Raw genomic sequence first — 27,039 nt, 5'->3', positions numbered from 1 at the left:
GTACTCCAGGTGGGGTCTCACCAAAGCAGAGTAGAGGGGGAGAATAATTTCCCCTAACAGGTGCTCCCAGCAGCTGCACTGGGAGCATTGAGGCTTTTTTCTTTGTGCAGTGTGCAGCTGGGTGAGGGGTGAGGGAGAAATGTCTCTGAGCAGCTTAACTCGCAGGAATGCCCTGGCAGATGGCTGGGAGGGCTCTGCTCATCACAGCAGGCAGACATCCAGGAGGGTGGGGATCGATTACAAGGTCCCAGTTTCCTGCTGGCCCTTTGGGGATTTTGCTCCAGCCCCTCAGAACACCTGCACAAGCTCTCATATGTGGTGTATGAGCCCCTAATTCACTGCCCAGACCAGAAGTTGCTTGAGCAACTGATGTGCACAGAAGTACAGGCAGAGAGGACTCTGCTTTATGGAGCAAGGCAGGAAGCACAAGGAGCACAGGTAAAACCTGTTTACTTCTGCTCTGGTGCTGGACACAGACAGCTTCCCACCACAACAGCAATATGATGAGCTGAGGACTGGCATAATAAGGCATGCTGGTATAGGGTGGAGAGATTTGTACTCCAGCACCCCACCCTGGTGCTCAGGTGGTGGCTGTTCCTTCCTCTTCCTCCATCATACCAGGCACAAACATGCCTTCACAGCCACCTCTGGCCTTTCATGTATCCTGCACCCCACCAAGGCACAGAAACATTGGCTAAAACAGCAATGCAGACAGACACACTTGCCACTGTGCCTCTTTTCAGCTGAGGATATCAGCAGTCAGGACCCCTTCACAGATAGAAATTAACAGACCCACAGAACTGCTAGGGTTGGAAGGGACCTCAAGGATCATCTGATTCCAATCCCCCTGCCATGAGCAGGGACACTTTCCTCTAGATCAGGTTGCCCAGAGCCACATCCAGCCTGGCCTTAAAAACTTCCAGAGATGAGGCTTCCACCACCTCCCTGGGCAACCTGTTCCAGTCTCTCACCACCCTTATGGTGACCAACTCCTTCCTAGCATCTAATCTAAATCTCCCCTCCTCTAGCTTGGATCCAACATATAGTCCTGTCATGCCAGCAGGAAAGGATGAGGTCCTGACACTTAGCCCTTGTATCAGTGCCTTAAGGAAGGGAATGGGTGATACTTGGCCATCCACAAAAGCCAGATCACCCTGCATGCTCCAGCAACCCTGTGAGAATCATGGAATCAGTCAGGGTTGGAAGGGACCACAAGGATCATCTAGTTCCAGCCCCCCTACCATGGGCAGGGACACCTCCCACTAGATCAGGCTGCCCACAGCCTCATCCAGCCTGGCCTTAAACACCTCCAGGAATGGAGCCTCCACCACTTTCTTGGGCAACCCATTCCAGGCTCTCACCACCCTCCTGGTGAAGGACTTCTTTCTAACATCCAGTCTGGATCTACCCATTTCTAGCTTTGTTCCATTCCCCCCAGTCCTATCACTCCCTGACATCCTAAAAAGTCCCTCTCCATCTTTCTTGTAAACCCCATTCAGATACTGAAAGGCTACAACAAGGCCACCTCAGAGCCTTCTCCTCTCCAGATTGAACAGCTCCATCTCCCTCAGTCTCTATAGCAGAGATGCTCCAGCCCACTGCTCATCCTTGTGGCTTTAACTCACTCTCTTTCCTGTACCCCCTCTTCCAGCCCTACAGCAGACACAAAAGAGACAGTGACCTAGGCAGACTCACATGTGTGTCTGTATTTGCACAGGCCTGGAAAGAAGAGCTCACAGCCTGGCACCCTAATGGATCCCAGCACTGTAATAGCTGCGTTATAAATGGCAATGTCTCGGAGCATTACTGCTAAAGACTCTACCCCTTAGTGTTGAAACTTTTAATTGATTTTAAAATACACAATCAATCACAGTTAATCAAGGAATCATGAAGAAGCCATCGTACACAAATACACAGAGACAGCAGATAAACCACAATTAATGGCCACTTAAACAATGCTAGGGATGAAAAGAGGATTATTTATTAGTGCCTATGAAACAGCAATGGATGAAGTAATGAAGCAGTCGTGTGGAGGTGTGTTAGAAGCCAGAGTTTGGGATATTTAACATCAAGTGGCCATAAAGGACTTCTCAGTGACATGACTTCTTCAATGCCAGGACTTAGAGCTCTTTTTTTTTTCCTGATGAAGGAAAACAAACACCACCACTGCCCCACACTCACTGCTGAATGTGATCTGCCCTGAAGGAAGCTGAGTGCCAAGCTGAGAGCAGTTCTTGGGCTCTCACCACAAATCCACACAGTCTTAAGTTGTGCCGGGGAAAGTATAGGCTGGATGTTAGGAGGAAGTTCTTCACACAGAGAGTGATTGGCATTGGAATGGGCTGCCCAGGGAGGTGGTGGAGGCACTGTCCCTGGAAGTGTTCAAGAAAAGCATGGATGAGGCACTTGGTGCCATGGTCTGGTTGATTGGTTAGGGCTGGGTGCTAGGTTGGCTTGGATGATCTTGGAGGTCTCTTCCAACCTGGTTGATTCTATGACTCTATGATTCTATCCAGACTCTGTCCTAGAGCCAGGCTGCAAACCTGTGAGGCATGGCTTTGCTCCATGGCAAGAGGACCTGTAGCCCCTTGCCAAAAATTTTACCTCTAGGCTGCTTTTAGCCAAATCTCCATTCATTACCTGCTAGGGAGGCTGGGAGTTGTCTCACCAGACACCAATGCTTTGGCTTGAATATCAAGGAAACTGATTAAAATCCACCCAGTTGCCCTGTCCCAGCCTTGGAGAGCTGCTGCCTCACATCTCAGGGTGGCACACAGCCTGATGGGCCAGAAAGGTGAGCAAAGCAAGGGCTGGATGTTAAAACTGTGCCTGTGCCAAGGATGCTGAGCTAGAGATGGGGCAAAGAAGGTGAATTCCATGGAAGCAGCTTGGAGGCCCCTAAGGTCTGTCCTTGACCACAGCTCCAGGTGGTCTGTCCAGGATTTAGGACAAAAGACTATTGCACCTAAGCTGGCTTTATTCACACCCACATACCATGACATTTGTAAGCCCAGAGCCAGGCACTGCTGAGGCTCACACAGATACAATCCCACCTGTGCTGCCTTCAGATCCATTTTGCTCTTTGGAACGTTGGATCCAATCCTCCTGCGCCTCGTCGTAATGCCTTCTGTCCCCAGGGACAGGCAGAGGCATCCTGATGTGGCACTCAGCCAGCAAGCAGTGACAGAGCTCTGCTCCCTCCTGTAACACTGCCCTCACCTTGCTGTGCTGCACCAGCAGTTCACAGCTCTTCGACCAGAGCTATGCAGTTTCTCTTAAGTCAATGCACCCAGGGCCCTGCTTGCAGCTGCCTGGAGCATGCTGCAATGGAGAGGCAATGAAGTGACTCCTAGCAAGGAGGAATAAACTTTGTCCCTCTGCACCATTGCCTTGTAAACAACTGGCATCTAGCTTCACATGAAGGGAGGCTGTAGCCAGGTGGGGTTGGTCTCTTCTGCCAGACAACCAGCAACAGAACAAGGGGACACAGTCCCAAGTTGTGCCGGGGCAGGTCTGGGCTGGATGTTAGGAGGAAGTTGTTGGCAGAGAGAGTGATTGGCATTGGAATGGGCTGCCCAGGGAGGTGGTGGAGTCACCTTCCCTGGGGGTGTTGAATAAAAGCCTGGATGAGGCACTTAGTGCCATGGTCTGGTTGATTGGCTAGGGCTGGGTGCTAGGTTGGCCTGGATGAACTTGGAGGTCTCTTCCAACCTGGTTGATTCTGTGATCCTATGATGACCCTAGCTGGTGTCCATGCAGGAAGTGGGGACTGGATGAGGCCCTCTTTCCTTGCACAGGAGCATCCTTGTGCACAGACAGTTGTGTAATGAGGTGGAGGCCTCAAGCTTGACCAGTGGACAGCATTTAGCATTGAACTTAAACTCCTGTTAGGCATCTCAGGTCGCAGCCAGGCTGCACTGCCAACACTTGATGCTGGAGGTCTGAAAAGGAGTCGATAGCAGGTCAGACCTCCATAACCACATCCTCTCTGGGGCTCTGGTGTGGAGCTGAGGATGCTGCAGCACCTCCCTTCAAGTCTTGCCTACCAGCAACCTCCCTCTCAACAGTGCTTCAGCTCATTCACATGGATCAACACCTTCCTCTCTTTGGCATCTCTTTTATTGCCTTGCAAGTTGGCCCCAGGATGTTTTATCACACCATAGCACATAATACAAATGAAAAACAAAGGGGAAAAGTTTGAATCATTTTTTAATATATTCATTCCTGTGCAGGGGAACAATGATCCATCTGATTAAATCTGCATGCTAGAGTTTATTAAACCAGGTTGGCCTCTTGCTTTCTCTCTCCTTTAGGCAGGGACAAGCTCATTAAAATGAACATGCTCTGCTGTCTCCCCACCACATTCCTGCTTCACACCATCTCCATGCTGCCACTGTCTCAAAGGCATCGCTGGGAGCTGATTAAATGGGCTCCTCAATCCAGCATTCTCTGGCAAGCAGCACACAAGCCAAGCCTTGGTGTGGCTTTTTGGCAAAGGGTAGGAGATACCTTCAGGCTACCACTGCTTCAGGGCTGCCTGGATCATGCATCTGAGAGGATCTAAGGTCAACCTGGAGGGAAGTGGGATGGCAAGGACTGACCATTTGGCTCTAGCCCTGCACCAGCACCTATTGTGTCATTTAGAATCATAGAATCAGTCAGGGTTGGAAGGGACCACAAGGATCATCTAGTTCCAGACCCCCAACCATGGGCAGGGACACCTCCCACCAGATCAGGCTAGCCACAGCCTCATCCAGCCTGGCCTTAAACACCTCCAAGGATGAGGCTTCCACCACCTCCTTGGGCAACCCATTCCAGGCTCTCACCACTCTCCTGGTGAAGAACTTCTTCCTAACATCCAGTCTGGATCTACCCATTTCCAGCTTTGTTCCATTCCCTCCAGTCCTATCACTCCCTGACATCCTAAAAAGTCCCTCCCCAGCTTTCTTGTAGGCCCCCTTCAGATACTGCAAGGCCACCTTGGAGCATTCTCCTCTCCAGACTGAACAGCCTCAACTCTCTAGTCTCTCCTCATAGGAGAGGTGCTCTCCTGTGAGAGGCCCTACCTCCTCCTGGGCTGTGTCTCCTCTCTGGACTGGGTTTGCTGGTCATTGTTTCCCTGTTAGGATAATTAATGGCCATAAAGCGCTTTGGAACCTGCACTAAGAATAAACCCAGCGGTAATGCCAAGGTGACAAGCGGGCATCTAAGACAGTCTCTCTCCTGAGACCAAGTCCCTGCACAGACTCCTGAGTCTGCCAGCAGCTGCCTACCATGCAGCCCTCACTGTCTTTGGGCTAGCCCAGGAGGGTCCCCAAACCCATCCAGGCTCCCTCTCTAGGCAGGCATTTCCTGCAGGCCAGTATTTGCTGCAGCTCCTCTTCCTCCTCAGCAGCACTTCTGATGCAATCTAAGTCTGTTACCCCCTGGCAATAACAGTGGCTTAGGTCATATAATCCCTCCTTTACTTGACTTTGGGTTATTTTGAGCAGGAGATTAAAGGAGATTATCTGCATCACCTGAGATGCTGCACTTTCTATCTCTACCTCAGGGCTCACCCAGTCCTAGACAACAAAAACCCTCTCTCCTTCCCATCTCTCCCACCACACTCTTGCCTTGGGGCAGCTACCTGGCCTCAGGGCACTGCCTTGTGGTGGTCCATAATCAGCCTTGTTTCTTGGACCTTCTCATCTGGTCATCCATGTAATGTGCACACCTGTATTCTGAGCCAAGTCCAGAGATATTCCACAGGGGAAGACAGAGGAAGGAGTGTGCTCCAGTGCACTGTAGCACTCATTTGGATTAGCTGTTCAGTGGGCTTCTGCCTGAGAAGAAGGTGGTGGCAGAGAGAGTAAAGAAAGTCCTCCCTTGGGCACTGGGAGCTTGTGGCAGGGTTTACTGCCACTTGTCTCAGCAGCCCAAGGATAGAGAAGGATTGTCTGTCTGGAGTATCCCACACTATAAACCAAAGTATCACAGTAATGAAGGAAAGAAAAACCCTGGAAAATGTCTTTTTCATGCCCCAGGAGGAATCTTCATCATTTGGCAGCCCCCAGCTACAGACATCATCCAAAAAGGGCAGGGAGCCCCTTCCCATGTTCTGATTCTGAAGTCCATATGATATTCTCCAACTCACTTTAGCTTGGATTAGCAAAGCACTTCAGTGCTGGTTGTGCTTGGTTGAGCACAAGCCCTATGAGGAGAGGCTGAGGGAGCTGGGATTGTTTAGCCTGGAGAAGAGGAGGCTCAGGGGTGACCTTATTGCTGTCTACAACTACCTGAGGGGTGGTTGTGGCCAGGAGGAGGTTGCTCTCTTCTCTCAGGTGGCCAGCACCAGAATGAGAGGACACAGCCTCAGGCTGTGCCAGGGGAGATTTAGGCTGGAGGTGAGGAGAAAGTTCTTCCCTGAGAGAGTCATTGGACACTGGAATGGGCTGCCCGGGGAGGTGGTGGAGTCGCCGTCCCTGGAGCTGTTCAAGGCAGGATTGGACGTGGCACTTGGTGCCATGGTCTAGCCTTGAGCCCTGTGGTAAAGGGTTGGACTTGATGATCTGTGAGGTCTCTTCCAACCTTGGTGATACTGTGATACTGAGATACTGGTTTAAATTCCTCCCAAAGCCTTGCTGACAACAGCAGCTTTGTTGATTCAGAGTCTAACCAGGCAGAGCCACTAGCAGTGAGCAGGGAAGTTAACCTTAATCCTCCTTCCTATCTGAGGGAGAGATGCTCCAGCGGTTGGAGCAGCTACCAAGAAGCAGTAGTTCCTGTGGAAAGCAAACATCCACACATGGCATCCCCCCAGATGGTGTGACCTGTGTGCATGTTCATGGCCATCTCACACCTTCATGGGCTGTTTTTCCTCATTTCAGACTCTGCCAGGCTAGAATCCATCTGCCACCTTGGAAATTAATAGCAATCATTAAACAAAAAGAGCTGGCAAAAAAAAAAAAAGGAGAAGCCTGAGGTGAAAAGCAGCTATTTCTGCCAGGAAAAAAATTAAAACTATTTAGACATACAGAAAGTCATTCATTACTGTGAAGTCCTCCCTCCACCTGGGGTTTAAATCTCATTACAGTTTGTCCAAAACAGATGTTACCCTTTTAGCAGTAGATTATTAACGATAAACTCCATTCCTCCAGAGAGTGTGGATGTTCTGGGTTCACTTGCTCCTGCAACTTGGGTAACCTCCACAGGAAACGCTTATGAAAAGGACAGGCACTCCAAATCCTGGCAGAGCTCCCTGTTTCTATTGTCTTGGACTCCAAAGTCCTTTTGGAGGTCTCTGGATGAGCAGAGAAATACAGCAGCACAGAGCATGGCCACGATCCTGCTGAGGAGTAAATATGATGTTGAGGAAAGGCTTTCATGTGCCACAAGTCCATGCTAGCACTCCAATAGTTCATAGAATCAGAGTCATAGAATCAAAACAGGTTGGAAGAGACCTCCAAGATCATCCAGGCCAACCTAGCACCCAGACCTAGACAATCAAATAGACCATGGCACTAAGTGCCCCATCCAGGGGGGCACTTATTCAACACCCCCAGGGACAGTGCCTCCACCACCTCCCTGGGCAGCCCACTCCAATGCCAATCACTCTCTCTGCCAACAACTTCCTCCTAACACCCAGCCTAGACCTGTCCCCAGCACAGCTTGAGACTGTGTCCCCTTCTGCTGTTGCTGGCAGAAGAGCCCAACCCCACCTGGCTACAGCCTCCCTTCAGGTAGCTGCAGACAGCAATGAGCTCTGCCCTGAGCCTCCTCTTCTGCAGGCTGCACACCCCCAGCTCCCTCAGCCTCTCCTCACAGGGCTGTGCTCCAGGCCCCTCACCAGCTTTGTTGCCCTTCTCTGGGCACCTTCCAGCACCTCAGCATCTGTCTTGAATTGAGGGGCCCAGAACTGGACACAATACTCAAGGTGTGGCCTGAGCAGTGCTGAGTACAGAGGCAGAAGAACCTCCCTTGTCCTGCTGGCCACACCGCACCTGATCCAGCCCAGGATGCCATTGGCTCTCCTGCCCACCTGGGCACACTGCTGGCTCATCTCCAGCCTACTCTCTACCAGCACCCCCAGGTCCTTCTCTTCCTGGCTGCTCTCAGCCACGCTGTCCCCAGCCTATAGTGCTGCTTGGGATAGTTGTGGCCAAAGTGTAGAAGCCTGCACTTGTTAAATCCCATCCCACTGGTCTGTGTCTCTCTTCAATGCAGCCTTGAATGTACATGGCTCATTTGTAAGAAGTTCTCTGCTTTTTGTTGGGTTTGAGGCTTGCTGGCCAGGTTGGATGAGGCCTGAGTGACCTGTTCTGGTGGGAGGTGTCTCTGCCTGTGGGGGTGGGGCTGGAAGTGGATGATCCTTGAGGTCCCTTCCAACCTAAACCATTCTATGATTCTGTGATCTCTTTGGGTCCCTTCCAACCCCTGACATCCTATGATCTTGTGACCCTACTACACAGATGTTCATGCTTCAAGAAGCATGCCTGGGAAGCAAGCAGCACCTCTTTGGGTTAGAAAGTCAGGACACAGGTAGGATTTAAAATGTTGTAGAGGACCTGTCTTGACCTAGGTGAGGAGAAGAGACTTCCTCCTCCAAGACCTGACAAAGCTGAGCTGCTCCAGCAGCGCCGTGTGCAGGAGCGGGGCCGCTCTGGGTAAGCTGTGCATGGAAGGTGGTCATGCTTGGGTTCCTCTGCAATGCTGAGATCCTGAATAAACATTAGATTGGGTTTGGAGAGCTGCCCAGATGATCATTAACCTTCTCCTGGCCCATGACACGAAGCCAGCCTGCAGCCCTGAGCTAAAATTAGGCCTGTAGGGCACTGGGGCTTACCAGGTATTGCTATATGTGGGCAGAAACCCCTCTGAAAAAAGTGGACAGCCAAAGGGTTCAGCCTTAATCTGTGCTCCTCAGCTCCAGAGGGCAAGAGCTACATCATTAAAATCACAAAATAATTCAGGTTGGAGGAGAAACCTGGAAGTCCTCTCTAACAAAAGAAGCAGGACCAACTTCAAAGGCAAAGTCAGGCAGAGATTAGCAGAGCTGCTGGCCTGCAGCACAGCCATAGCAATTCCTGTGTGCAGGACACTTGCTGATGAAAAGGTGAGCTCTTTTTTGCCTACCTGAAGATCACAGCAGACCATTACCATGAAGTCCTACATGGGCTGGAGATTTTCTTGCCCATTTGCCAACACTCAGCAGTGCAGTCACAGAATCAATCACAGAACACATCTAGTTGAGAGAAACCTCCAAGATCATTCAGTCCAACTCCTGACCCAGCACTGAAGGGTCAACACTAAACCATGTCCATAGGCACTGCTTGAACACCTCCATGGATCCACCTAGGTAGGCAGTGAGTGAAGACCCACAGTTTTTGGCATGAGACTCCTTCACAGGGGAAGAGTGAGCCAGAGAGAGATAGGAAACAGTCCTTTTGAAAACATGATCAGCCAAAGAAATCAGAGCAAAGAAAACTTCACTGCTTCTCAAAGTGTTTCTAACACAGCTAAGCATTTTCTGGACTCAGCAGCAGGTCTCATCCTGTGTTTTATGACAGATGCAAAGGGTTATGCAGGCCTCCTGCAAAAGGAAATCAATGGATAAAAGCAGTAAAACTCTCTTCCTAATAGCAGCCCAGATCTAAGCAAGGATGACAGTGCAGCAGAGACAGGGCATGGTTCATATAGGCAGTGCTGAGGAGCAGCAGCAGCTTTGCTTCCCATAGTGGGGCTGGCTGCCTCCATTGTAGCTGGGCTAGGAAAACATGCTTGGATCTGCTATTTAAAGGCTGGGGGTGGGGGGAGCAGGAGTCCTGCTGTCACACCAGGCCTCTGTTTTCCCTAGCTTCACATCAGTGTACCCCTTCCTTAATGGAGTGGTGATTCAAGCTGATTATTTTTAAGGAAGAATTCCATCAAGTAAGTACTAGAGAGGCTTTCTCCCATGGAAATAGACTTTTCTTATTACTACTGTCATGCCTGATCAGAGCTCTTAGTTCTCACCATCCCCTAAAATCTTTTTCTTCTTCATCTTCCTCTCGCTGCCCCTCTGATTGCATTCCTTGGCTCTTTGAGGGCCCAACTGCACTGTCAGAGGCTGGAACTGACATTGCTTATGTGCCCAAGCTGATCACTTCAGAGGGATGGTTTAATGCACAGGTACCCCAGCTGGGCTTCAGAGGTTGCTCACCAGGAGGATCATTTCTGCATTTACTTAAACTCAGTGGTGAGTTTTGCTCAGTGGTCCACAGCAGTGTGTGATAGGGTTGTCATCTCAATAGACCCTGGAAGCTAAGCAGCATGAGATGGATGTAAATGACTTCAGACTGCAGCTGAGTGAAAAGCAGAGTGGCTGTATTCCCTGAACTCCCAAGAGCTAACCCATCTTGAAGATGTTGTCACTGCAACCCAGGATGTTTTTCTGCTGTAGGACAACAAAAGGTTCTTGGAAATGTTTGTGCAAACAGATTTGGTTTGGCCATTCCCAGACTGCTGCACTGGTCTCAGCCTGGCTGGTGGAGGCATGATGGCTTTGAGCTAGGGCTCTCATCAGCTTACAGCACCCACAGCTTTACAGCTAAGCTGGCCTGAACCTTGGCTTCTCAGAAAGATCACAGCTTTTCAGCAAAAGGTTTGCTTTTTTATACCAGAGCATTATTTTACTGAAGAATTCTCCATGTGATCAGCTGCAGAGTAAACTGGCCCAGGCAAGACAAGAGATGAGCAATACCAGGGTCTATCACAGCGACATCCAAGTTAGCAAAGCCCCTCAGGATCTCCAAGTCCAACCTAGAACCCTGCTCTACAAGATTCACCTTAAACCATAGCCCTAAGCACCACATCCAAACCACCCTTAAACACATCCAGGGTGGGTGACTCCACCACCTCCCTGGGCAGCTCATTCCAGTCCCTGACCACTCTCTCCATGAAAAACCTTTTGCTAATGTCCAATCTAAACCTCCCCAGTCTCAGCTTAAGGACATCCCCCCTTGTTCTGTCTCCAATTACCTGTAACAAGAGCCCAGCAGCAGCCTCTCCACCGCTCCTACAGCTTCAGGTAGCTGTAGACAGCAATGAGGTCTCCCCTCAGCCTCCTCTGTTTCACACTAACCATCCCCAGCTCCCTCAGCTGCTCCTCATCAGATTTATTCTCCAGGCCCTCCCCCAGCTTCATTGCCCTCCTCTGGACCCACTTCAGCATCTCCACATCTCTCTTGTATTGCGGTGCCCAAAGCTGAACACAACACTCAAGGTGTGGCCTCACCAAAGCTGAGTCCAAGGGGACAATCCCCTCCCTGCTCCTGCTGGCCACAGCATTTTTAATCCAAGCCAGGATGCCATTGGTCTTCTTGGCTGCCTGAGCACACTGCTGGCTCATATTCTGCTGCCTGTCTATCTAAGGAGTCCTGTCAGAAGCAAAAGGAGATAGTATCATAGTATCATCATCAGGGTTGGAAGAGACCTCACAGATCATCAAGTCCAACCCTTTAGCACAGAGCTCAAGGCCAGACCATGGCACCAAGTGCCACGTCCAACCTTGCCTTGAAGTGCCCCAGGGATGGCGACTCCACCACCTCCCCGGGCAGCCCATTCCAGTGTCCAATGACTCTCTCAGTGAAGAACTTTCTCCTCACCTCCAGCCTAAATTTCCCCTGGCACAGCCTGAGGCTGTGTCCTCTCGTTCTGGTGCTGGCCACCTGAGAGAAGACAGCAACCTCCTCCTGGCCACAACCACCCCTCAGGTAGTTGCAGACAGCAATAAGGTCACCCCTGAGCCTCCTCTTCTCCAGGCTAACCAATCCCAGCTCCCTCAGCCTCTCCTCGTAGGGCTGTGCTCAAGGCCTCTCACCAGCCTCGTTGCCCTTCTCTGGACACGTTCAAGCATCTCAATGTCCCTCCTAAACTGGGGGGCCCAGAACTGAACACAGTACTCAAGGTGTGGTCTAACCAGTGCAGAGTACAGGGGCAGAATGACCTCCCTGCTCCTGCTGGCCACACCATTCCTGATGCAGGCCAGGATGCCACTGGCTCTCTTGGCCACCTGGGCACACTGCTGGCTCATGTTCAGGCGGGTATCAGTCAGTACCCCCAGATCCCTCTCTGTCTGGCAGCACTGGACATGTCTGAGGGGTCCATCCAGGAGCACCAGCACAGGAGGCTATAGTGGAGGTAGACACCCCATCACAGAGCTTGGGAGGAAACTCAATGCCCAAGGCTGAGCTTACATGAAGCTCCTGAGCCCACAGGCAGAAGGTGTGGCTAGAGGTCCCATGTGAGTCTGATCAGGGTAATGAGTGTCTGCAGAGCCTTGATAACCAGATGCATGTCAAGCTCCTCATTCAGCCAGCCACTGGTGTGCAGAAAGTGTCCCAAGCCTCCTGCAAAGAGACTGCAGAATGAACCAGCACCCATAGAGCCTGTGGATGCTGAAGAGCCATCATAGAATGGTTTAGGTTGGGAGGGACCTCAAGGATCATCCATTTCCAACCGCCTGCCACAGTCAGGGACACCTCCCACTAGAACAGGTCACTCAAGGCCTCATTCAGTCTGGCCCTGAACACCTCCAGGGAGGGAGCATCCACAACACCCCTGGGCGACCTGTGCCAGTGTCTCACCACCCTCACTGTAAAGAACTCTTTCTTAACACCTAGTTTGAATCTCTCCTCTGCCAGTTTAAACCCATTACCCTTTGCCATCAGTGTCTTGATCTCTGTTGTCTTCTATTCTCCTTGATAGAAAAACCAGTGAGAGAAACATTGCCCTCAGCACCACGTAGAGCCCATGAGCATTACCAGCAATGCCCCTGCACACAGACCAAGGGTGTCATTTCTGTTTGTTTCTCCCAATCTGCCCCAGACAAGTGATCACTTCCCCATCCCTCCCACCTGGCTATTGTCTTCTCTGTGACCTCCCAAGGTCTCAGTTAGAGCTCGCCTGTATGTGATGCTGGGAATTATCTCTCAGCTCCCATGTACCTCTCTGCATCATTCTTTCTTCATCTCTCTTCAGAGCTCAGTGGAAAATATATCTCTTCTCCCTTGCCCATTTTTCTTAAATAATGAATAATAGCAGGAGAGAGAGTTGAATTGACTGGAGAACTCTATTATCTAACACTGTGAAGCAGCTGGGAATAAGGTTGGGATGCACACAATGCTGCCGTAACCCTGTCTATGGAGGCAATATTAATACCAAGACCTCTGGATATAAAATGAAGTTTATAGGCCTGGGAATCTTTATTATTCAGTGTGGTTGTGATTCTGACCAACATCATGCCGCAAGAGGCATGTAGCAAACACCAAGGAATATGAATGAGCAGAAAAATCCTGCCTGGAGAGCCTTGTTTCCCCACCTGACAGACACAGGTCAGGCATCAAACCATTCAGGGGAGACTTCAGCACTAATAAATGTTTTCTCTGCTGTCCTGAAGCTACCTCCTTGGATTATTTTATGCATTAAAGGCTCAGGGCAGACCTCATTGCTGTCTACAACTACCAGAAGGAGATTGCAGCCAGGTGGGGGTCAGTCTCTTCTGCCAGGCAAGCAGCAACAGAACAAGGGGACACAGTCTCAAGTTGTGCCAGAGGAGGTCTAGGCTGGATGCTAGGAGGAAGTTGTTGTCAGAGAGAGTGATTGGCATTGGAATGGGCTGCCCAGGGAGGTGGTGGAGTTGCTGTCCCTGGAGGTGTTGAAGCAAAGCCTGGATGAGGCACTTAGTGCCATAGTCTAGTTGATTGGACAGGGCTGGGTGCTAGGTTGGGCTGGATGAGCTTGGAGGTCTCTTCCAACCTGGCTGATTCCATGACTCTATGATAACAAGGAGCCTAGGCTGGTTTCTAAAATCAAAGCAGACACCTCTTTGGGTGACTGAACTTTTTGTTGTTTGTAATAGATTACTCCCAGTTTTGTCGTGGAGCTCCTTCATTTGTTGGTATAATTGCCTGAGCAGTTGTGAAAGAGGGTGTAGAAGGAGCTGAAACGTGGCCAGCTAAAGGTGGAGCAGCCAGGGGGAATGAAGTCACGGCGATGCAGAGGTGCCAAGGAGAGGAGCACTGCGGTGTGCATGTGTGTGTGCGCAGGCACATGTGCACGCGTGCTGCTCTGGCTCCTTGCCTGCACCCACTAAATCTAATCCACACTTTGAAATAACTCATCCAGCAGAATAACAAAATTAGAAATGGAGTGCCAGGACAGGAGATTATTCTATGTGCTGCCCTGCCTGCTCTCCCTCTCCTTACCCAGCCCCCATGGCTGCTTTGTTTGCTTCCTTGCAGCTGGTGCTCTGGTTTAATTTACTGAGATGACATTAGGAGAGGGAAGCAAAAACTTTCCAGCTAGCCTGCACTGGTTTTTGGAGCCTCAGCTTTGCTTTCTCCTTTCCCTTCCCTTTCTGTGGGTTTTCAGCCAAGACAAGGCTGCTGCTGCTGCTGCTCATCTTGTACAGGCTGCAGCCTCCTAGACATCACTAAACCACATCTGTCCCTCTTTGAGGTTGTTTAATGGGGACCACAGCTAAAGAAGCAGCAACAGGTAGGAAGAGACAATATGTCAGGTCAGGGTTGAGCATTAGCAAAGTTAAGCATGGATCCAGACTCCAGCAGTTATAGTGGAGATCAGAGGCACCATGCAGGAGCAGCAAGGAGTGAGGGAGTTGTCATCATACCTTTCTGGGCTTCTGTAAGCCAGGTTAGCCAAACTTCTCAGCTGGACAAACCACAGTGGAAAGCAGGAGATGGAAATACATCAGTGCCTGAAGTGCCCAGGTGCAGGAATGATATTTCCTGCAGGGTACTGGGTGGGTACCATGACCTCCCCATGGACATGGCCTGTTTGATCATCAGCATGGCACCACAGTTCAAGACATCTCAGGTCAAGATTAAATTCATTCATCATTTCAAATCATTTCCATTGTTATTCCACACCATCTTCACTGCTCTCTTTTTCTTCTTTGTCAGTTGTCGAAGGAGAATCCCAACTTGCTGCTTTTCTGGCTGTTCTTCACACTAGAGTTGTAGGTGGTTTGTTCCCAGGTTTTCTCAGGGTCACAGGACTGGGAAAAGTAGTGTGCAGCTGGGCTAGCAGGAGAATAAAACCAGGGCAGCTGGGCAAAGACAAAGCAGGCAGGCAAGTGGGTTAAAACACTGGGTTTGCTTACTGCTTCTTGTGCAGTCTGCGGGGAAGAGTCAGGGTGGCTCTCTAGAGCCACCTCCCAGTAGCAGCAGGTCAGAGACAGCAAAGTCTCCCTTGGCCAAGTGCCTTCTCTGGGTTTATTCTAACCTGCAAGTATCGAGCCTGGGATTTCAGAAGCAGTATCACAGTATCAGAGTATCACCAAGGTTGGAAGAGACCTCACAGATCATCAAGTCCAACCCTTTACCACAGTGCCCAAGGCTAGACCATGGCACCAAGTGCCACATCCAACCTTGCCTTGAACTGCCCCAGGGACGACGACTCCACCACCTCCCCAGGCAGCCCATTCCAGTGCCTAATGACTCTCTCAGTGAAGAACTTTCTCCTCACCTCGAGCCGAAATTTCCCCTGGCGCAGCCTGAGGCTGTGTCCTCTTGTTCTGGAGCTGGCCACCTGAGAGAAGAGAGCAACCTCCTCCTGGCCACAACCACCCCTCAGGTAGTTGTAGACAGCAGAAACAAACAGGGGAGGGGAGAAAAGAGATTAGAGGCGAGCGATAGAGAAGGGAAGGAGGAGCATGCTCCTGGAGGGCTGCTCGCTGCTGCTGCAGGGAGATGGTTCGGAACAGCAGCAGTCCCCTGCTCCCCTCCTGCCTTGCGTCAGGCTCGGCGCCTGGCTGCTGCGGCGGCGCTCGCACGGCGGCACACACCCACACCGCCCGCCTCGGAGTGATGCTGGGAAGGAGGCTTCCCGAAGCCGAGGAGATGAACGATTTTGCCTTCCGTGCAAAGTATCAAGACCCACCTCTCCCACTCCCCGGTCATGTCCCGGCAATCTGATAGAAAGGGAGATTAGCCCCTCTTTCCTCTCTTACATCTCCTTAATGCTGTCACTTTATTCACACTTTGCAAAGCAAATAAACCAGCAAATTGCTTGCTTTAATGAGCTGAAATTAAACTCAGGCTGCTGATAAAATGCTTTTTCTGCTTTCTGTTGTGGGGAAGGACTTGTCTGATAGGCCATGTACAGGAAAAAAGAGAAAACACACAGCAGGAACCTTATTGAACACGTTTGAATCATTTACCATTGCTCTTCTTCACCCCTGACACCTCCGGTTAGATTAGGGAGGCACATGGGTGATAAGGAGATGAAAGGAGATCAGCCTGGTAAGGTCCGTGGAGGATCTGTCTCTGCTCTTGCTCATGGCATGGTCTCGCCTCACTAGTTAATGCCCCCTGCCATAGGCTGCAGCCCACAGCCTCCCCCGGGAGGAGCAACACTAAACCTTCCTCTGCAGGAACAAGTCTGGCCTGGCTCTGCTGAGCAATCCCAAACACTTTCCCAGAGAGGATGATAGGGTCAAAATGGGAGACAGGGTAGGTGCTTGCTAAAGAGTACATGCCACAGTGCCTGTGTTGTCTCCATTTGGCAGGGCTTCTCCTCCATGTAATGCACAAGCCCATGGAGGAGGACAGGGAGATGCTCACACCAAGGGCAAGCACTGCAGGGCAGCAGGCAAAGAAAGCACTCTGTGTGCCATCCCAAAGGCACAGCTGAGGCAAGCCATTGCTTATACCTCTGATGGACAGGACTACCCTTCTCCCACACCCTTAGGGACAACACAGGAAGCTCTCTGAAGAGCTGGAGACTGGGCTGGGACCCGTGGCAGAGGAGAGCAGCCACATCTAGATCCCAGCTTGCAGCTGGAGGGAGAGAAACTCTTGATCTGCAGCACAACTCCTGTGTGCTGGGAGTTTCAGTCCAGTAAGAGGAGCTCGGGGCACTCTTCTTCAGTCTCCCACAGCCCCATGAAGTGATGTCATTATCTCACAGCACCGGAGACTGGAGCAGAGAGAGGTTAATTGAGTTGCCCAGTGCTGGGAGGGATGTAGCAGCAGACGTCTTTCAGCCTGACACTGCAGCCCATGTTTCCCTGTCAGCTGAGCAGGTGCTAAGGGCAGACACTCACCTTCAGCGTCTCACAGAGCACAGTTTCTCTTCCCCTCCTCACTGGTTCTGAGGATTCAGCTGTGGCAAAATGGGCTGTCAGGTCTTGGGAAAGCATCCTAGGGCAGGGAGAGCACATCCTAGCAAACATTCTCCTGCCTGTGCAGCAGGTTTTGTTCCCTCAAATGGGGTTACCTGCACTGTCAGGATCTCTGCAGTGATACTCATATAGTGTGGAGTAGCAACATGAATGCATGCTCAAGTCCAGGTTTCTACCTCCAGGAAGGAGAAGACCTGACATTCAGCTGCCTTGCTCTCAGCACCCCTTCTACCCAAGCCCTGTTCCTAGCAAACTTTTGGAAACTTGGCTTTGTTGAACCTTCTGAGAAATGTGGCTGGGAATGAACAGCACCAGGGAGACAGAGAGAGGCCTGCAGAGCATCCAAGCAGAGCCCCAAAGAAGCATCACCTTAGGGCCAGTACATCTCACCCGCACATGACTGCAGACCTGCACAGCCTGCACACTGTGCCCTCCACTGAGTGGCTGGCTGTTGTTCTCCCCCACAGCCTCACCTCCCCCAGCAGCTGGTGGGGTGTCTGCTGGAGGACAAGGTGGCCAGAGAATCTCATGCACAGAGAGCTGACGCAAAGAGCAGATCTCGTTATTCATGTAATGGAAACCCAACTGTGCCACCAGGGAATAGCCTCATTGTTCACAATCCAGAAAGAGCAAATAAACTGTTTTACTGCTTATTATTACTGGCCTGTTTACTGAGGTATAAACTGTGAATGGTTAACAGGCATCTCTGCAGCAAACCACGGTCTGCTTCATTGCTTGGTGTCATGGGTGGAAAAAAAAAGCCCTGGTTTCCTCAGGAAAAGGGCAAGGGTATGGCATCTGCCCCTAAATGCCCCTTGACAATCAGTCTTGTGCTGATTTTTCATGCATGAAGCACTAAGTTCACTGCCTGGACACTGGGGAATGGATTAGAAACCAGTTTCTGGATTTATATTGTTTTTCAGATCCAGGCAAAGACAATTTAGGTAGGAGTGGTGCCCCTGTCTTTATCGTGGTTACTCAAGAAACCTCCAGTTCCTACCAGCTGTGTTTTTAAGTGCTGGTGGTATCTTTCCTGCCTCTTACAGTCTGCCCTAGGACAAGGGAGACAACCAGAGCTTTTGCTCCCAACCGAAATCTCAAGGGGGATACTTCCAGATAGGCCATGATGTTTTCTCCTCATTTGTGGGCAACTCCATCTCTGCCACAGCACTTCACTTCATCCATCCTACCTGCCCAGAGAGCACTTTGGCAGTAGAGATGTCCATGGAGGATATTCTCAACATCTTGTGGAAAAACATGACCTGGGAGATGCTGATGCTCGTGCAGTTTCCTGCTCCTTCAAAACAGCTGCTGCTAGCTGGGGAAGGAAGGTCTTGTCCCATCTTCTGCAAATACTCCTGTTGTACCGAGGGTCTTCCCCACCGCTGCACGAGTTCACCTGGGAGGGAGAGAGCAGTCTTGGAGACAGGCAGCAAGCTCATCCACAGACAAGAACATCAGGTGGTAGACAATCACAGAAGCATACTTTGCACTCAGAGTGTCCTGAAATCACTATTCAGGTTCCTAGAAACAGGGAGAGGCACTTTATCCTAGATGCCACACAGCAATGCAGTCAGAAAGACACGGCGTCCTCAGTCAGCATCCCATTCCATGGGTACTGCTGCTGCACACACCAGCACATGAGGCAGTTAGGATTCCCCTCAGCAAAACGCTGCAGCATCAAATCTACATCAGAGCAAGTTGTCTAGACTTCATCTGTTCTCAGTGGAGAGGAACAGACACTTCTGGGGCATCACTCCTCTCCTCCTTTGGTAGACACCTAAATAGGTCAGACGAACGGTGTTGGTCTCTCAACTACCTATAATGTGATGCTAGACAATGGGTTTAGAGAACAGGCTCCACTGTCAGTGACCACCTTCCCTTGTGCTGCCAAACGATGCTGCTAGCAGCACCCAGATAAACCAAAGCCAGCAGACAGAGCGAGAAGGCAAGTAGCAAACACTAAGAGGGTAGCTAGACACATGTCCAACACCTTCAAATGCTGTCATTCCTCTGTGTTGAGTTTGTGCTTGTGTCTTGTTTTGAGCAGGTGAGCCGAGAGACTGAGCGGAGACAGCCAGACCCACAGAGGCACATGGAGATGGGGACCAGTGTTGCAATGGGCAGCAGAAAGAAAGCAAGGAGATGTACTATAAAACGTGAGAGGAAAGGCTGTCTCTAAGCCAGAGGGATTCCTCCACACGGGCACCTAACTTCATGACTCCCTCTCCAAGATGCCAGAGACCTGGTGATGTGGGACCACCTTCAGCCACCCAGGCCTTGGTAGCAGTCCCCGGCCGGTGGCTGCCGCGTACCGTGGGCACTGAGGTCCGCTTTCTCCACAGACGCTTCCCCCCTGTCTCCAAGCCATGAGGAGAAGGGAGAGGCGAGCAAAGCTGCTGAAGAAGGACTAGCCCACGTCTTCCTGGCTCCCATCCCACTCTTCACTTCCAGCAGACCAGGAACCCCTCCTCCACGCCGCCCTTCCAGATGGCAGGTCGCCGGTGGGCCGTGACTTCAGCCCTCTGCATGTGCGTGGCAGCCATCTCTCTCCTGCATGCCAGCGGGGTGCAGGCAGACTGCTGGCTCATCGAGGGGGACAAGGGCTTTGTCTGGTTGGCCATCTGCAGCCAAAACCAGCCCCCCTACGAGTCCATCCCCCAGCAAATCAACAGCACCATCGTGGACTTGCGGCTGAATGACAACAAGATCAAGAGCGTGCAGTACGCCTCGCTCAGCCGCTTCGGCAACCTGACATACCTCAACCTGACGAAGAACGAGATCTCCTACATCGAGGACGGTGCCTTTTCAGGACAGTTCAACCTCCAGGTGCTGCAGCTGGGTTACAACCGCCTGAGGAACCTCACCGAGGGCATCCTCCGGGGCCTGGGGAAGCTGGAGTACCTCTATCTCCAGGCCAACCTCATTGAGACCGTCACCCCCAATGCCTTCTGGGAATGCCCCAACATAGTGAACATTGACCTGTCCATGAACAGGATCCAGAGACTTGACAGCAACACTTTCCGGGGCCTAACCAAGCTCTCTGTCTGCGAGCTCTACAGTAACCCCTTCTACTGCTCCTGTGAGCTCCTTGGCTTCCTGCAGTGGCTGGAGGCTTTCACCAACATGACGCGCACGTATGACCGGATGCAGTGCGACTCCCCGCCCGACTACATGGGCTACTACTTGTTAGGCCAAGGCCGGACTGGCTACCGCAATGCCCTGAGCATGCTCTCTTCGCTTTGCACCGGTGGCTCCTACACTGTGATCCCTCGTTTTTTCCCTCCCAGGTACCAGGTGACCACGATGCCCTCTGAAAGCCCCTGCTCTGAGGAGGAGTGCTCCTCTGGTGATGGCACCACGCCCCAGTTCTCTCTCTTCACGCCCATCGGTGAAACAGAGGTGCGCCCCAACATCCAAGTGAAGCACCTCAACCACAACTCAGCCGTCCTCACCGTGCAGATCCCCTACCCCTTCAGCAAGATGTACATCCTCTCCCAGTTCGAAAATGGCTTCTCCTCCATGATCACCAAGCTCAGGAAGAAGGAGGAGAACATCACCGTGAGCAACCTAGTAGCACAAAGAGATTACACCTACTGCGTAGTCTCTGTCCACCAGTACTCCAAGTACAACCACACCTGCGTCACCATCACACCCACCAGACCCAACCGCAAGGAGCCAGTGCCCACCCCTTCCACCGCCACCCATTATATCATGACAATCTTGGGCTGTCTCTTTGGCATGGTGATTGTCCTGGGCGTTGTGTATTACTGTCTCCGAAAGAGGCGCCAGCAGGAGGAGAAGCACAAAAAGGCTGCTGGCAGCATGAAGAAGACCATCATTGAGCTGAAATACGGGCCAGAAATGGAGACCACCAGCATCACCCAGCTGTCCCAGGGACAAATGCTGGGTGGGGAGACGGTGACCCGCATCCCGTACCTGCCTTCGGCTGGCGAGGTCGAGCAGTACAAGCTGATTGACAGTGAGACCCCCAAGGTCACCAAGGGAAACTACATGGAGGTGAGGACCGGTGAGCAGCCTGAGAGACGAGACTGTGAGCTGTCCCTGCCGCCAGACACCCAGAGCTCTGTGGCTGAGATCTCCACCATTGCCAAGGAGGTGGACAAGGTGAACCAGATCATCAACAACTGCATCGATGCCTTGAAATCTGAGTCCACCTCCTTCCAAGGGGTGAAATCAGGGGCAGTCTCCACAGTAGAGCCTCAGCTGGTGCTCTTGTCAGAGCAGATCCCCAGCAAGCACGGATTCCTCTCTCCAGTCTACAAGGAAAGCTACAACCACCCTCTCCAGCGACACCACAGCATGGAGGCAGCTCCCAAACGCTCCAGCACCTCTTCCAGTGGCTCCATCCGGAGCCCCAGGTCCTACCGCTCTGAGGGATCGGGCCACAAATCAGAAGCCAAATACATTGAGAAGACGTCCCCCACCACCGACACCATCCTCACTGTGACGCCGGCCGCGGCCATCCTGCGGGCAGAGGCAGAGAAGATCCGCCAGTACAGCGAACACCGGCACTCGTACCCCAGCTCGCACCAAGGCGAGCAGCACGACAGCATGGCGGGGCGAAAACCTTCCATCCTGGAGCCTCTGACCCGTCCTCGTCCCAGAGACCTGGCCTACTCCCAGCTCTCGCCTCAGTATCACAACCTGAGCTACACCTCCAGCCCCGAGTACACCTGCAAACCATCGCACAGCATCTGGGAGCGCTTCAAACTCAACCGCAAGCGGCACAAAGACGAGGAGGAGTATATGGCAGCCGGCCATGCCCTACGCAAAAAGGTCCAGTTTGCCAAAGACGAGGATCTTCACGACATCTTAGACTACTGGAAGGGTGTCTCTGCCCAGCAGAAGTCCTGAGTCCTCACAGAACTCCTGACTTAACACACTAACTGGACCAAAAGAAATCCGCAGCAGCTATTTTTATTCAGACTGTCTTTGGAACAAAAATAAAGTGGGGAAAAAAATCAATTAAAAAAAAAAAATAAAAAGAGAGAACTAATTATGAAAGGGGGGAAAAAAAAATCTATAAATATCCTATATAATACATCAAGAGAGAGGGAGAGAGGTTAAAAAGTTCTCACGTGCGTGAGACATGCACCAAATCTGAACGCAAACTTTACATGACAAACTGTGGAGTGGAAAAGGAAACAGGGGGGAAAAAAAAAAAGTTTTGTTTCATTTTGATTTTTTAAAAAAAATAAATAAAAAAGGGGAAAAAAAGAGAAAAAAAAAAGAGGGAAAAAAGAGGAAAAAAAGAGAAAAAAGAGGAAAAAAAGAAAAAAAAGGAGAAAAAAGGGAGAGAAAGAGAAAAAAAGGAGGAAAAAAGGAGAAAAGAGAGGGAAAAGAGGGGGGAAAAGGAAAAAAAAGAAAAAAGAGAAAAAAGAGAAAAAAAGAAAAAAGGAGGAAAAAAGGAGAGAAAGAGAAAAAAGGAGGAAAAAAAGAAGAAAAGAAAGGGAAAAGAGGGGGAATAAAGAAAAAAAAAGAGTGAAAAGGAGGAGGAAAAAAAGAAGAAAAAAAAAGAGAACAAAAGGAGAAAAAAGGGACAGAGAGAAAAAGGAGGAAAAAAGAAGAAAAGAAAGGGAAAAGAGGGTGAACAAAGAAAAAAAAGTGAAAAGAGAGGAAAAATGGGAAAAAGAAGAAAAAATGAAAAAAAGGAGAAAAAAGGGAGAAAGAGAAAAAAGGAGGAAAGAAGGGAAAATGAAAGGAAAAACAGAGGGAATAAAGAAAAAAGAGGGAAAAGAAGGAGGGAAAAAAGGAAAAAAGGAGGAAAGATAAGAAAAAAGAGAAAAAAGGAGAAAAAAGAGAGAAAAGGAAGAAAAGGGGGAAAAGAGAAAAATAGAAGAGGGAAAAAAGAAAATAGAAAAAAGGAGGAAAAAAGGTGAAAAGAAAGGAAAAGGGAAAAAAGGGAAAAGAAAAGGGAAAAGAGAAAGAAAAGGAAAAAAGGAGAAAAAAAAGAGGGAAGAGGGAAAAAAGAGAATAAAGGGGGGGAAAGGAAACAAGAAAGGAAAAAAAGGGGAAAAACAAAGGAGAGGGAAAAAAAGGGAAAACAAAAGGGGAAAAGAGTTGAGCATAAAAAATGAAAGAGCAGGCAGAGAGCTGAGGTTCGGCACTCCCCAATACCGCATTGCATGAGTCCCTTCTTCCGTGATTTTTGTGGATCCTTCGTGAACAGTTTGTGTTCTTCCTTCCTTTCCAAAATCAACAGCAACAAAAACAGCAAAGAAAAGAAAAACAAAGGAAAAGAATAATAATAATTAAAAAAAAAAAAAAAAGAAACAAAAACAAACAACAAACAAAACAAAAAAAAAGAGAGACCAGAAGGAGACCCTCCCTTTGGGGCTGGTGTTATTTTTTTTGCAAACGGAGTCTTCCAAGTTTAAGACTTTTCACCCGGTCGAAGGCCCGTTCACGTTTTCACTCGCCGAGAGGTTTTACCACACATTGCATTGTCAACCCTGAAAGTCATTCATTGTACAGAGAAAATTTCTATATTTGCAAAATGTTTGCTGTATAATGAGAAAGAGAGAGAGAGGAGAGAAAAAAAAAAACAACAAAATCCAAACAAAAACAAAACAATACTACATCTACTAAAAAGAAATATATCTATATCTATATCTATATTCACCTGTTTGTACCAGGTTTTAATCATGGATTTTAGAGAAAGAGAAGGAGTTTGGTTTTGAAGGACTTTTTTTTTTGGATTGTTTGTTTGTTGGTTGGTGGTTGGGATTTTGATTTGTTTGTTTGTTTGGGTTTTTTTTTTTTGAAGTGGGGTGGAGGGGAAGGAGGGAGAGTTTGGGGTTCTTAATGTTTGGTTTGCATTTCTCCCGACGATTGTCTGGGTCCAAGTTCTCATTGCATCCAAATACATTGAGGGAAAACATTGCTATAGAATCATAGAATCAACCAGGTTGGAAGAGACCTCCAAGATCATCCAGGCCAACCTAGCACCCAGCCCTAAGCAATCAACTAGACCATGGCACTAAGTGCCTCATCCAGTCTTTTCTTGAAGACCCCCAGGGACGGTGCCTCCACCACCTCCCTGGGCAGCCCATTCCAATGCCAATCACTCTCTCTGTGAAGAACTTCTTCCTAATATCCAGCCTATACCTACCCTGGCACAACTTGAGACTGCGTCCCCTTGTTCTATTGCTGGTTGCCTGGGAGAAGAGGCCACCCCCCACCTGGCTACAATGCCGTACCAAGGAAAGCAGAACCTCCCTCCCACATATTTACAGGTGGGAGATCATCACCAGCATGGATAGAGAAGGGGAAGGAGAAGGAGCTTGGCTGAGGAGGAGCCACTACACAATGGGATTTCTCCTGCAAATTGAAAGGTGTCAGTCTCTCGTCCTAAACAGCAGTGGCTGGAGAGCAGGGGTGGGTTACCTTAGAATCACAGAATCAAAACAGGTTGGAAGAGACCTCCAAGGTCATCCAGGCCAACCTAGCACCCAGCCCTATCCAGTCAACCAGACCATGGCACTAGGTGCCCCAGACAGGCTTTGGTTGAACACCTCCACCAGCTCCGAGGGCAGCCCATTCCAATGCCAATCACTCTCTCTGCAAACAACTTCCTCCTAACATCCAGCCTAGACCTCCCCTGGCACAACTTGAGACTGTGTCCCCTTCTTCTGTTGCTGCTTGCCTGACAGAAGAGCCCAACCCCACCTGGCTACATCCTCCCTTCAGGTAGTTGTAGACAGCAACAAGGTCACCCCTGAGCCTCCTCTTCTGCAGGCTGCACACCCCCAGGTCCCTCAGCCTCTCCTCACAGAGTTTGTGTTCCAGGCCCCTCACCAGCTTCATTGCCCTTCTCTGGACACATTCCAGTATCTCAACCTCTCTCTTGAACTGAGGAGCCCAGAACTGGACACAGCACTCAAGGGGTGGCCTGAGCAGTGCTGAGTACAAGGGCAGAATAATCTCCCTTGTCCTGCTGGCCACACTGCTCCTGATCTAGCCCAGGATGTCACTGGGTCTCCATCATGCTTTTCAAGCTGGGAAGGTGATGATGCATTAGAGCAGAGTGCATCTAGGGTAAGGCATCATTGAGGAGTGATTTTTGTTGAGAGGGAAGCTCATGTTTACAGCTGGAGAACTATTGCAGGGCACAGGCCCTGGCCCAGGGATCCTGCCTGTCATTCCCAGGAGTCTCACCACTGTGCATCCAACAGTTCTACCATGGATAACCCCAAACGCAGCCTCAGCAAGGAGTGCAGCACATCCCACCTGCAGCCCCAGTGCTGCCTGTGGGCCAGTTTGACTCCTACTTGATGTGAGGGCTTTTGAGATAGAGAGCTCACTTCTGGACAGCTCCTGAACAGCCCTTGAGAAGGGAAGGGACTTGCCCTGTGTTTGTGTCCTGTGTCTGCACAAGCCACCACATGCCCCTGTAGCAATGCTCTCCAATGCCTGTCCAAGACTCAGTAGCATTTTGCCCCATCTCTAAACTATTCACAGATGAGGAGGAGGGAGGTGTTGAAGCCATGAAGGCAATCCTAAGTCATACTAGTGCCTGAAAGACATTGTTTTGCCCCAGTTAGCCCTAGCTGAGTTGCAAGCCCCCATGTCTCACCCCATGACCAACACAAAGTGAGGGCCATACGATGGTCAGGGAGATGCTCTGCTTGACCAGTGGGTGTGTGGGGACCCAGTGAGCCAGCCTGGTGAGGTGACAGCATTCTCAAATGCAGCCCTTTGGGGCTCTGCTGCTTGCTAGAGTTATTGCCTTAGGTCCTGCTCACAAGTCTTTCTGGATGGACATCCTGAGTGCTGGCAGATAAGCACTAGGGCCCAGGAGCAAGCCATATCCCATCCTGCTATTTCAGTGTGGCAGAGCAGTTTTGACAGGCATTCCTGCATAAGGTTCTGTTTGTTCGGGAAGGAGCTGAGCCAGGGAGACACAGAGCAGGCTGGCAAGTGCACCACTTCGTTCCCCATGGTTGTTTGTGCAGACAACAAACCATTAGCAGGCTTTCATGATAAAAGACAGGCAATTGCCCCAGGAACACAGTCACTCCGCAGGAGCAAAGGCACATTCCTCCACCTCCTTTGGTTGCCCCAGACCCTGCCCACAGCACTCATCTCCCCGAGGCTGTGTTTTCCTCGACAGTCAGTGAGCAGGTCCTGGAAAAGAGAGCTGAGGATCACCCCTCACTTGTTTTGTGACATCATGGCTGGTCCCTCTGCAAATCTCAGCTGTAGCACCTGGACCAAAGCAAATGCTTCAGCTGAAACCACCTTCCCCTGTGAGCCCTGAGTGCCTGCTGGAGAAGCAGAAGCTGGTCAGCAAGGATGGATAAAGGAACCAGGGGCCACCTGGTTTCAGAGGATGCTGGGATGGTCAAAGATAGAGTCCCTTCATGAATTAACTTAGAATCATAGAATCAACCAGGTTGGAAGAGACCTCCAAGCTCATCCAGTCCAACCTAGCACCACCCAGCCCTGTCCAAGCAACCAGACCATGGCACTAAGTGCCTCCTCCAGGCTTTTCTTGAACACCTCCAGGGATGGCAACTCCACCACCTCCCTGGGCAGCCCATTCCAATGGGCAAATCACTCTCTCACTTGAGCTCAGCAACAGCAGTGACTGATAGATAGGGAAAGACCTTGCTCAGTCCTACTGCCCCATGGAGAGCAGCTCTCACATCAGCTTGGAAATGACTTTGTGGACATCTCCACGGCAGCCAGGAGCCATGGCACAAGCATCTGAGCCTTGTTGTGGAGGCAGCAGCGAGCTCATCTCCACCTGGGGCCTTGCTCCTCTGCCTCTGTTTCCTCCTCTGCAAAATGCTTCTGTGCAGTCTTGAGGGCATAGCCTGGTGGGGAGGCTCCATTAATTAATTGCCTGT

At 50.5% G+C, this 27,039-nt stretch overlaps 1 protein-coding gene across 4 annotated transcripts in view; it reads left to right on the top strand.

The window, feature by feature from the left end:
- The window catches only part of ELFN1 (extracellular leucine rich repeat and fibronectin type III domain containing 1), a 134,887-nt gene extending 111,084 nt beyond the window's left edge, over nt 1-23,803 (top strand). For all 4 annotated transcript variants that reach the window (XM_064153687.1, XM_064153686.1, XM_064153688.1 and 1 more), the window contains one exon: nt 19,215-23,803. In XM_064153687.1, coding sequence (XP_064009757.1) covers nt 19,655-22,042 — 2,388 coding nt within the window. In that variant the 5' untranslated portion in view covers nt 19,215-19,654 and the 3' untranslated portion in view covers nt 22,043-23,803. The remainder of the gene's footprint in view (nt 1-19,214) is intronic.
- The last annotated feature ends 3,236 nt before the right edge of the window (nt 23,804-27,039 follow it).

This window comes from Pogoniulus pusillus, chromosome 13 (genome assembly GCF_015220805.1).
Source record: "Pogoniulus pusillus isolate bPogPus1 chromosome 13, bPogPus1.pri, whole genome shotgun sequence".
NCBI classification, from domain to species: Eukaryota; Metazoa; Chordata; class Aves; order Piciformes; family Lybiidae; genus Pogoniulus; species Pogoniulus pusillus.
The sequence above is the reverse complement of the archived record's forward strand: the minus strand, read 5'-3'. Positions and strand labels throughout refer to the sequence as shown.